Here is a 12,189-nt window from a genome sequence, read left to right on the forward strand (position 1 = left end):
ATTTAATCTCTGTTTTGTCTTCTACAAAATGAAGAACTTGAATTTAATGACACAACTTCCTTTTCATTCTAGCATCATATAGATATATTTCCTTATGTTTTAAAAGGGTCTTTGAACTCTTGTTCATATATACTTTATATTTTGCCTGGATTGTGGATTCTCCTCTCATTTGATCTATTCTTGGAATGGCTTCCTAAGGCTGCAGGATAGTTCTGAATTTTGGGATATTGATCTGCTTTTAGGATATGTGTGGGAAGGATAATTTTTATCAGTAAGAAAGTAAATTTCAATTGTTCATCTCCCTATAGAGAAAGTACGCATGGGTGTTGGGAGTGTGGAGAAGAAGGAAGAAAGAGAAGGCTGAAACAGCAAAGCCCTTGCCAGCTCTGTGTTCTGCTAAAAGGTTAAACCCTGCATAGAGAGTGCTTCACCCAGAGAAACACAGTGGGTTTCTGTGTGTGGAAAGGGAGGACCTGAGCTGAAGGACATCAGGAAAATGAGTTTCTGGGAAAGTGAGAAGGAGGGGGGTTTAAAGAAAGAGGAGTTGGGAGACAGGTGGTAGGAGGCTGCAGCCTGCAAAAGTAGGTGGCCAGTGAGAAATTCCTGATCTGGGGTAAGTAAAGGATTTGGGCTGGGCGTGGTGGCTCACACCTGCAATCCTAGCACTTTGGGAGGCTGACGCCGGTAGATCACTTGAGGTCAGGAGTTCAAGACCAGCCTGGCCAATATGGTGAAACCCCATTTCTACTAAAAATATAAAAATTAGCCAGGGATGGTGGCACGTGCCTATAATCCCAGCTACTTGGGAGGCTGAGGCAGGAGAATCGTTTGAACCCAGGAGGCGGTGGTTGCAGTGAGCCGAGATCGCATGCCACTGCACGCCAGCCTGGGTAACAGAATGAGACACCGCCTCCAAAAAAAAAAAAAAGGATTTGAAGGATGGGGATAATATCCATAATATCCAATTTTAGTTTTGTTCAATTTCATGACCCTTGCACAGTAGAAAATTCCACTATTTATGCAAATCTCCAGCAACATCTACATTCTCATTAAAGCCTGTAGCACTGGTTTGTAGAAAGTTAAAGAGAACAGGGTGAGAGCAACATCTGAGTTGGCATGGGGAAAAGGGAAGTGAACCTAGAGAGTGGCTGCAGCAGGAGAGGTTGCAGGAAAATCAGGAGGTAAGGGGGAGGTAGGAACTTGGAGCTGGAAGTGACCGTGGTAGTAAGTTGTAAGTTGTTGGAAATTCTCAGACATTTGTGGGAAGAATTGGACTTTCCAGAGGACTCAGAGTGAGAGCACGGGCCACAAAGGTAAGGGGAAATTAGTGTAACTTTGGGCCACACTAATGAACAATAAAGAGGTGGAGCTCCCACCTTCCCTCTTAGGTGGAAGGGTGAGGTGCTGCAGAAGACCCCAAAATAGTGTGGTGGGATTCTTTTTTTGTCTTAGTCTTTCGTTTCATTGTATAGTATGTCTTCACAGAAAGAGTGCTCCCAAATATAAATAAATTTACTATAGAATAAACATTGTATTTATTTGTGTATATAACATTTATTGACATCTGCCCACTGCGAGCATAGATGAATAAGACACAGTCACACCATAAAGGAGTTTATCCTTAAAAGGAGTGAAAGACATTCAAAAACCAACTGCAATAAAAAAGGGTGACATAATTGCTAAATAGAGTGGAGGAACAGTGCTTATCAATTCTGATTATGCAACAATGATATACAATCCAATGAATGAATGGATGTTCCCCCTGAAGTTTCTATTTCTTTCTTGAATTACTTTTCTTTCCTATTGAGAGAAAAAAAAGAACATTCTGATATGTAGAAAATACATAAAAACCATCCTAAGATTATACAGGCAAAGGAAATGTCACAGAAACTATATTCTATTATTCACTCAGCCCAGTTCTTTGTGCCTGGGACAAAGATTCTGAAGAACAACCTCCAGATGCTAAGAAGGCAGGATTGACTGGAGTGTGGGCCCAGGGCTCAGGTACCTTTGCATCTTGTCTCTACCAGTTTACTACCTGTGCGACCTTAGGTAGTTGACTACTTAACCTCTCTTAGCATCGGATTACAAATCTGTAAAATGTGGATAATAATGTCTCATTGAATTCTTGAATTAAATGAGTTAATCCATGTGAAGTCTTGGGATACTGCAAGTACTCAATGCATGCTAGCTATTATTTATTTATTTTTTGAGACAGAGTCTCACTCTGTTGCCCAGGCTGGATTGCAGTGCTGTGATCTTGACTCACTGCAACCTCTGCCTCCTGGGTTCCAGCAATTCTCATGCCTCAGCCTCCTGAGTTGCTGGGACTACAGACATGCGTGAAGGTTCATGCCTGGCTAATTTTTGTATTTTTAGTAGAGATGGGGTTTTACCATGTTGCCCAGGTCTCGAACTCCTGGACTCAAGCGATCCCCAACCACCTTGGCCTCCCAAAGTGCTGGGTAAAGGCATGAGCCACCGCGCCCAGCCAGCTATTATTTTTGTCATTCTGAGTATAGCATTAGGAATCTTGTATCTTAATCACTTTCTTTGGAATCTATGTTTTCTGCTCATATTACTTTTTAGATTAATTAACTCCCTACGTATACAGCCTACATAATTAAATTCTATTTCCATTTGTCCAGAAGTTACTTCTTTCCAACTCTGACCAGGGATGCCCTTTTGTCTAATACTTAAGGTTTTAATGCACTAGTCTCTTTTCTTCCTCTTAAATTTAATCAGTATGCCTCAGATCTTCTTTAGTCTCTTTGTATTTTTCTTAGGGTTCTAAAATATTTACAGACTGCTGTAGAATATTCCATGAGTTTCACAGTTTTATGTAAGGGGAGGGTAGTATTTTCGGTTTTCTTGGTGATAACTTTACCAACAATAGTCAGCATTTTGTGAATCTTTTGGGCAGCAGTGGTTCTTTACGTCAGATCTTTTGGGAATAGTTACATAGCATTTTCCAAAGTGTGTTCTCTGAAGTACTATTTTATGGGACTCATTGGGACCCATAAAAATGATTATGATTTAGGAAACACTGAGTTAAACATTTGTTCAATACTCCATACTCTCTAATAGTCTATACACCTGAAATGTAGTAGGTAGTGTTTCTTGAACTTATTCGTCCATAGCCTCCTTTTCTGGGAATCACCCTGTAGGACTAGTGTTCTGAGAATACAGTTTGGGACATGCAGATTTCTAGTAAATGCTAGGTTGAACTGATATCTTAAATCCAGTGTCTTACTGGAATATTTCTCCCCTGAGGACAGTCCTCTATTATGTGGAAGCACTTTCGTTGCTCATGTGATCATTTGAAGACTCTTTAGTGATCTTTTTGCAGTGTATTCTCTTCATCCTGATATTTTTACTGGCTAGGTTTAGTTATATCTGCTGATTTAAAGATGTCATTCTGTATTCTTTTATTCTTACTAGGATAAAAAGCTTACTGGGCAGTGATAGGCCGGGATATGTTGTAGAAAAAGTATGAAGTCACATAGTCCCCACTTGGAATCATGGCTCAAGCACTCGACAGTCACATGACCTTGGACAGTCCTCTTAGCCTCTTTGAACCTTACTTTCCTTATCTTTATCCAGAGACAGAGCTTTTTATTCTTGTCCTTTGATTTCTTTCTCAAATACTACTTTTGGCTGACTCAATACAGTAAATCCAAATCAGTGCACTCATAAAAACTGAATTTGGAACTTGATTAAACCAAAAAAGCATAGATTGGAACATGGGATACACATAAGTATCAAGACCAGGAATGATAAGCAGTTTCTGTCCGTGGTTAACCACTTTCTCTACATGCAAACAGGAAGAGCAGGGTCACTTTTAATTATTTAGGGTTGAATCCTTAGGAGTGGGCGGCTATGAAGAAAGGCGTTTTGTCCCTTCGATCCACCCCTACAGGGGACACTCTCCTAAACTATTTAAACTGAGAGAGGAAGAGCAGTGGGTGGCAGCCTGAAGAAAATCTTGACAATATCATTTGCATAATTTTACCACATGATATTATGTTACTGAAACTCACAATCAGCCTCTTCATAGTATATCACAGCCTAGTTATATTTTAAGTATCTAAGGTCTCCAATTCCTCCCCTCAATAGGCTTTTTGGTATAAGTTCCAGTGTGGTTTTCCAGGTAAATACCCATTTCCCAGCCTTCCTTTTCCTACCCCACTGTAAAAAGAAAATGGGAAATCCTCTTATTTGAAATAATAAATATTACCATATAGTTTCTGAATGCCTTTAATATCATCCTGGGAAAGTTTAAAATGTTGGGGATCTCCATTTCCATAGGTCGGATACATCACTGCATTAGGATCAGAGGAATGTCCCATACCCAAAGAATGACCAAGTTCATGAGTGGCAGCATACAGGAAGTTAATTCCTACAACCGAAGAAGTGACAAACAGTAATGATAAAAATAGCTACATACATTATGTAATATTATATATAATATATGATATCATAATTTTAAAAAAACTAAAGAAAAATACGCAATTTTTAGCCCACGGTAGCTTACTTATTTGTTTCTAGGCTTTCAAAAGTGGAGAGGGATTGGAAGATTAATCAGAATAGGAGTGCTTTAATCTCATCACTACTTCTGCTTCTTAAAAATGTGTAATTTTTTTTATTTGCTTCTTTCATTCAGGCAGCAACACTCTGCAGTGGAAAGCAAAGGTTTTAAAAGCACTAACACCTAGATTTGAAATGTAGCTCCACTACTTACTATCTGAACAACTCTGGACAGATTAATCAATGTTGCTGAGTCTCAGTTTCTCATCTGTTAAACAGAGACAGTAATTTCTTCCCTATAGATTTGTCATGATAACTGGAGTTTCTCAATATTTGGGAAGTCACGGCCATTCAATAAATGTTAGTGACTTTGGATATCAGAAGAGAGAAAAGTGGCTTTGAGAAAGTGAAGATTGAAAGGCAGGATCTCTAGGCAATGCTGGGCTTTGCTTTTGATTTTGATTCATTAACTTGCATTACATATATCCTTTGTTCTCCCTCATACTCATTGAAAGGCTTTGCAAGTATGTGGAAGGTATGAGCCCGTGTATTTGAGGAGTGGCCAGAGCTCTGGTGATGTAGCATTGAATTGAAGGAAGCTGCCTTTAACCTACCTTAAGTGGGAAGAAAGAAGAATGAAAAGAATATGCCAGATGCAAATGGGAGGCAGCATCACAATTTAACAGAGATTTTCACAGCAAGGCAGCAAGCTATAGTGAATTCCCTTTGCCAAACACAAGTACAAATTTCCCTTTTAGGGCCAGTTGGTAGCCTTAAGAAAAATTGTCTCTAATTGGGATTATTTATGCCAGAGCTCTTCTCCATTAGTTCTCTCATGTGCCTATAATATCCTACTATGTAAAACGATAAAAATGATATACTAAATCATGGAGTTGGTTCTTTTTGGAAAATAGTGAATAATTCCAGAATTGCATATACTTCTTAAATATCATAGTTTCTACTTCTCTTTCTTTTCCATTTGGGGCATGTATTTTTTGGAAATATGAAGAAAGAGCTATAATTTAATGAATTATTAATACATTCCAAGCACTGTATAAGCATTATCTCATTTAATTTAAAGAATCCTTGATGTGGGAACTATTTATATTTCCATTCCACAGAGGAGGAAACTGAGGCTCAGAGAAATTCAATAACTTGCCCAATGACACAGAGTAATTGGTAGACGTACAGCAAATTGGATCAGTGGTGCTTGACTCCATAGCCTGAGTGTTCATCTTCTGTGTGTGTAGCATTATGAGTATATTACATGAAATAATGCATTTCAGGCATATAGTACAGTGTTTGGCACTTAGCAAGGGCTCAATACTTATTATAAATTAAAATAATTATTTAACTTAGTGTAAGTCCAGGATTTTGAAAAGGATGTGGAGTAGAAGAGACATGAGATGCTATACCTAGACTGCTACCATCCGTCCAGCGTTCATCCTCATCGAAGTGAGCATCTCCTCCAAGACCTTTCCCAGGTGCAAAGGCATGAGCCAGTGTGTTTCCTGGCCCATCAAATGGGTAGGCGTCCCCATGAGCTGAAAGAAAATGGAGTGATTGTTCTTAGTGACTGATTTGTTTTTTCTCCAGTCATTTTATTTTTCAGTTTATACGATTATTGAGGCTAGAAAAAGCAGTCCAGTCCAGGCCAGGCATGGTGGCTCACTTTGCGAGGCCGAGGTGGGCGGATCACCTGAGGTCAGGAGTTTGAGACCTGTCTGGCTAACATGGTGAAACCCTGTCTCTACTAAAAATACAAAAATCTGGGCGTGGTGGCACATGCCTGTAATCCCAGCTACTTGGGAGGCTGAGGCTGGAGAATTGCTTGAACTCAGGAGGTGGAAGTTGCAGTGAGCTGAGATCGCGCGACTGCACTCCAGCCTGGGTGACAATAGTGAAACTCCATCTCAAAAAATAAATTTAAAAAAAAAAAAGGCAGCCCAGTCCAAGTAGCTGACATTGTTATGCACTGTCAGTTGCATTCACAGGGTAGTTTGGGTGCTTTCTTGGCCCAGACACTTTTCCTTTCACATAACCATTGCTCATCACTGATAATCACCATATATTGAAAGCTTACTGGATACGGGACTTAAAATGCAGTTATATCTAACTTATGGTTGCATTTACGCTTTTGTTACATTTGACCATTTTGCTCGGCCAAAGGGTGGTGGGAGGGAGAAAGAATATGAATACTGCATTTGGCAAGTAATTTGTGCACCATTTCATATGTTTTTGTTTTTTTCTTAAAAACCTAGTTTATTCTTTGTGGGCATAGTAAATAGTCTCTTAGAGAGCCATGCTTCAAGATCTCTTAAAATGGCTTTTGATAGTCCTTTAATTTGTGATGCAGAGCTGGTTATCTTCAAGGTGATATGAGGCCAGTCCAGTTTATCTAGCTCTTAAAAAACTTGTAGTGCCATGATTAGTGCTTTCCCATAACATTTTCTTCAGTGTTGTCAATATTGTGGGTTGAAGCTCAAATTTCAACTACAGTATCCAGACAGTTCCGCATAGGACAGACCGAAATGGGCAACATTTTTCTCTAAATTCGCACCATGAAACACTAGTAATTAAGAACAGTTTATGTATATGGGTTATATATATATGTGTGTGTGTGTGTGTGTGTATACATATATATACCCATATAGATACCCATATATATACATATATACCCATTTTTAGTGTATACCCATATACTAAAAAAAAGGATTTTATATATAGAAAAACCCATATACAAATATATATGTATATTTGTGTGTATATGTATATATTTGTGTATATATGTATATATATTTGTATATATATTTGTATATATATATTTGTATATATATGTGTGTATATATGTATATATATTTGTATATATATATTTGTGTATATATATTTGTGTATATATGTATATATATATTTGTGTATATATGTATATATATATTTGTGTATATATATGTATATATATATTTGTGTATATATATATATTTGTGTATATATATATATTTGTATATATATATATTGAACCTCCCGGGTTTAAGTAACTCATGCTTCAGCCTCCCAAGTAGCTGGAATTACAGGCATGCGCCACCATGCTCAGCTAATTTTTGTTTTAGTAGAGATGGGGTTTCACCATGTTGGCCAGGCTGGTCTTGAACTCCTGACCGCAGATGATCTACCTGCCTGACCTCCCAAAGTGCTGGGATTACAGGCGTGAGCCACCATGTCCTGCTGTGTTATATATTTTTAAGTTCTTTAATATGAAAGTTTCCATTTCCTACTTCCTTGCCATATGAAAGGCATTAGCAACAGGTCATATACCACTCCTCAGGGGCCTCTTGAGGCCTTTGGAAGCTGCAACTCTTTCTGTTGATTTAATATTGATGTTAGCTAGATATATTGTAAACATACAGTCATGTGCTACATAATGATCTTTCAGTAAACAGACCACATATACAATGGTCCTATAAGATTATAATGGAGCTGAAAAATTCCTATAGCCTAGTGATATAGTAGCTGTGATAATGTCATAGCTCAATGCATTACCTTTTCAATGTTTAAATATGTTTAGCCTCACAAATACTTGCCATTGCGTTACAGTTGCCTACTGTATTCAGTATAGTAACATGCGGTATAGATTTACAGCCTAGGAGCAATAGGCTATACTATGTAGCCTAGGTGGACAGTGGGCTGTATTACCTGGGTTTGTATAAGTGTACTCTATGATGTTAGCACAATGACAAGATTGCCAAAGGTCTCATTTCTCAGAATGTATTCCCATTGTTAAGCAGTGCATGACTGTATATATAAATAATAATTCACGTTACAAAACAGGGGTTGGCAAACTTTTTCTGTAAAGGGTCAGATAACCAGTGTTTAAGTGTTGTGATCTCTGTCACAATTGCAGCCTGAGCCCAAATAGTCATAGATAATAGGGAAATGAAGGAGCCTGACTGTGTTCCAGTAAAACTTTATTTACAAAAACAGAAGGTGGGCTGGATTTGGCTCATGCGTCATAGTTTGCCAACTGCTGCTATAAAAAGTGGCTCTATATTACCAGATTATAAAAATTGTAATAATATTGCTGAATCTATTATCTATCAATCAATCATATCTCATTAAAGGATTTTAACCCTCATAAGAAAAGAGCACTGATATAAACCATGAACAAACAAAACAGGACACAGGATTAGCCTACAGGAATCTTTCTTACCTCCTCGTGCAAAGCCAATCATGATGTCAGCAGTTCCCCATACAACTTTCCTGAAATGCAGGGGGATCTCTTTGCCCCACATGTTTAAAGCCTTTGACACTAATCGATCCACTGTAATATGCGGTAAGTCTCGAGTATATGATACGATCCTAGTGGCAAACAAGAAAACAATGTTTGACCTCTTAGGAAACAGGCTTTATTGTTTTTGCCAAAATGAGCCAGAGCAAAACTAACCTGTAGGTGACCACTTTGGAAGTCCATTTTGGGCTATTTGGAAATAGTGAGTATTCTGCAACATCTGGCACTCCACATCTGGGCTTCTGCATTATTTCTATGACGCGGGAGTTTAACATTCCAGTTATAGGTAGGCCAAAGAATTTTTGCATCTCCTTGAGTTTGGCTTCTAAACTGTTGGCATTTTTTGTTTCTGAGTCATAGAGATAAAATCTCTTGAGATAGTCCTATTGAAAACAGAGTAATTAATCTATAGTTCTTGTTTATTATCTTCTTTTATCTTAGAAGCCTATACATCTCTTGCCTTTGGGTCCTGTGGATTCAAATAATGATTTGAAGACAGAATAATTACATAGTCACTGAGTAAAATAAGTGTGCATTAGTGAGGAGAAAATTTAATATTGCTAATGAAGCACTGGCATGCCATTTCCTGAGCAAAAGAAAAGAATCCTTCAATTAAAAAAAAAATCCCTTTAAATGTTTTGGGGAGAAATACACTATACACTTTATAAAGCCTAGATGTGTGTAAGAGCAATCAGGAGGCATGTACCAGTCTGTCCTCAGGGGTATGACTAGGACCTTCTCTCAGTGTTATCATAGCCCCTGTGAGGGAGATCTGAGGTCAACTAGCCCTATCTAAGGTCCAGCTGAGATGTGGTTCCAGCTAAAAGTTAAAGGGTCTTAAAATTTTAGCTCTGGGAAAAGATATTAGGAAATTATTAAATAGTTCAATTTAATAATCTGGTGAAGGAACCAAAGCTTATAGGAACTAAATGATTTATGTGCCCAGGTTGACACCTTAAATTACTAGCAGAACTGGACTTCATGTTCCTGACTCCTAGGCCCTTTTCCCTCTTTCTGCTCATTCAATTCCCAGCCCCTCTTTCTGCTGTTAAATCTCTAGTCAAACCCACTTTGGGAGATTACAGTATACAGTAGGACTCCCAGGTTTATTCCATGCAAAGTTGGGTTCCTGGGAATTTCTCTAAAGGTTCTCAGTATCTGGATACGAGGATAGGAATCCAGCAGCACAAACACAACAACAAAAGTGAATGAACTAACAACAATAGAAACCTCACAGGAACATTTTTAAGCACTTACTAGAGCCAGGCACTTACATATTTATTTTATGTAAACCTCATAACCACCCTATGAAACAAGTATGGCATTGTTATCCCTATTTTATACATGAAGAAACACAGCTCAGAGAAGTGAAATAAATTGCACAAGATCACCTTGTGAGTAACTGAAGGAGCCAGTATTTGAACTCAAGTGTTCTGACTTCTATACATTAGAAACATGTGTAGGGTTATATGATGCCTGATAATATTGTTGTTAAAATGATTTAAACATTGGCTCACTAATTTGCAGTTTATTTGGAGTAGATGGTAATGGTTACCTGTCTTGGGACCACCCAGGAATATGCAATTTATGTAAGAAATCTTATTAATATCGTGCCTTTTTTTCCTGTTACCAACAATTGTCTCATTAAATACAACAAATACTTATTGTTCATCCATGACAATTGATAACTGATCCTTTATTTAAAAACAAGTAACCCATTTAATCCCTTCTAGAGCTACAGACTGTACCGAGACACCCTCTGGAAGAAATCTCTCTGCTTTGTTGAGATGACTTTTTCTGTTTTTTTGTTAAACCTAGCTAACATCCCTCCAAGTAAAGACTAAGTTTCTGCCAACCTGCACTCTAAGTAAAGAAACTAAATGCAAAGTACTCTTTCTGGAGAATTCATTAGGTGGAACCATATAAAATTACTGTTGTGGAGATTTTAAAAGTTAAATACTAGTAACTTCATGTGGTTCAATCTAACTTATTATAACTGGAACTTTTTAAAAGTCTAAGTTAATGTGAATTAAAAATTGACTTTTCTTATGCTTAAAGCCTAAATTTACAAATAATACTTATGAGTAATCATCCCATTAGTTAACCAAATAATAATTAGTAGACTGCTTGTATTTATTAGACTGCTTATTAAGAAGCATATTGGAAGGAACATGATTTTTGATCCAGAAGCACTTGTCCTTGATTTCTATCTCTACCACTAACAAGTATACGAATCAATTTAACTTTGGTTTCCTCTTTTTATAGAACTAAGGATTAAATGACACAATGTATATATAAGTACTTTATAATCTACAATTGTTACATACATGCTAGTTGGTTTTGTTATCGCCTCATTTACTTACTAGAATACCCCATGAGGTTTAAAACACATAATATTATTTTTTCTACTGGACATATAAGAAAACAAAGTCAGATGTTAATGCCTTGTCTATTGTCATTGACTTGTTGGAGAGTTGTAACTTCTACCCATGTTTTCTGACTTCAAATATCTCCATTACAAACAGTATTGTAAATATACAAAGAGTATATTTACAAGTTGTATCTTAAGAGGCAATATTCTGTATACTATAGGAAAAGAATCTCAAGTTATAATAAATAAAAATAAGAGCTTAATTTAAACAATGTTTCAGGTATTGTGTTGAATGCTTCACAACACCCTCATTTGGTTGATACCATTCTTATCTCCAACTTCCAAATTGGAAACCTGAAGCTTAGAGAAGTTTAATGACCTTCCTGAGACTATCTACGTAGTGAGTGGCGGGTTGGAACTCAAGCCCGATTTGAGCAAACTCTGAAACCTGCTTTTAATGACTACTTGATGAAAACATATATTGCTTTTATAATCCGAAAAACTACCCCAAAGAAAATTCCACTGCAATGCTAACATGGGAGAAGAAATAATTGAAAAACACATTTCTTAATGCAGATGGCAAAAGAATGGAAGCCCAAGTAAGTGGGCTGTGACATACCTGAGCCTCTTCCCATTGTAGCTCACTCATGCCTCCCGCCTCCCGAGGCAGCGGCAGGGCCAGGCTGCCAGGCAGCAGGCACACAGCACACAGCACTGTGAGTCGCATAGCTGCCGTCCAGAGACAATTGTTCTTGGACCTATGGTTGATTTGGTGTTTTCTGCTAGTGACTGCAGAAATTTATATAGCTTCTCAGCCTCGAATGTGGAAATAGGTGACTCATTTGAGTGTTTTCTTTCTTTTTAGAGTCTACAGAACTTTGAAAGTATGTGTTATTTTTCATTAACTAAAACGAGGAAGTATTACATCGTTATTGGCAGGAAGCACACAATGCATTTGTCTTTCAAAGGATTTTTTTTTCTGTCTGCTGCATAAACTGAATCCATGAGA

The 12,189-nt window shown here is 37.6% G+C and overlaps 1 protein-coding gene across 1 annotated transcript; it reads right to left on the reverse strand.

Annotated features, from left to right (window-relative positions):
* Positions 1-1,511: 1,511 nt before the first annotated feature.
* MMP7 (matrix metallopeptidase 7) lies at positions 1,512-11,976 on the reverse strand. The gene is made up of 6 exons (XM_054439142.2): positions 11,800-11,976; positions 8,966-9,192; positions 8,732-8,880; positions 5,943-6,071; positions 4,238-4,399; positions 1,512-1,800 (listed from the first exon to the last, which is right to left on the reverse strand). The coding sequence occupies exons 1-6, from the start codon at positions 11,905-11,907 to the stop codon at positions 1,772-1,774; spliced, it is 804 nt and encodes a 267-aa protein (XP_054295117.1). The 5' UTR covers positions 11,908-11,976; the 3' UTR covers positions 1,512-1,771.
* Positions 11,977-12,189: the final 213 nt, after the last annotated feature.

This window comes from Pongo pygmaeus, chromosome 9, assembly GCF_028885625.2.
Source record: "Pongo pygmaeus isolate AG05252 chromosome 9, NHGRI_mPonPyg2-v2.0_pri, whole genome shotgun sequence".
In the NCBI taxonomy this organism is placed as follows: Eukaryota; Metazoa; Chordata; class Mammalia; order Primates; family Hominidae; genus Pongo; species Pongo pygmaeus.

Coding starts and splice junctions, on each gene's coding strand:
- MMP7 (XM_054439142.2), bottom strand. CDS start 11,907: ATGCGACTCACAGTGCTGTGTGCTGTGTGCCTGCTGCCTGGCAGCCTG. Junction 9,193..11,799: donor TACAATGGGAAGAGGCTCAG/GTATGTCACAGC, acceptor TGTTTTCAATAG/GACTATCTCAAGAGATTTTA. Junction 4,400..5,942: donor GACGGATGGTAGCAGTCTAG/GTATAGCATCTC, acceptor CTTCGGTTGTAG/GAATTAACTTCCTGTATGCT.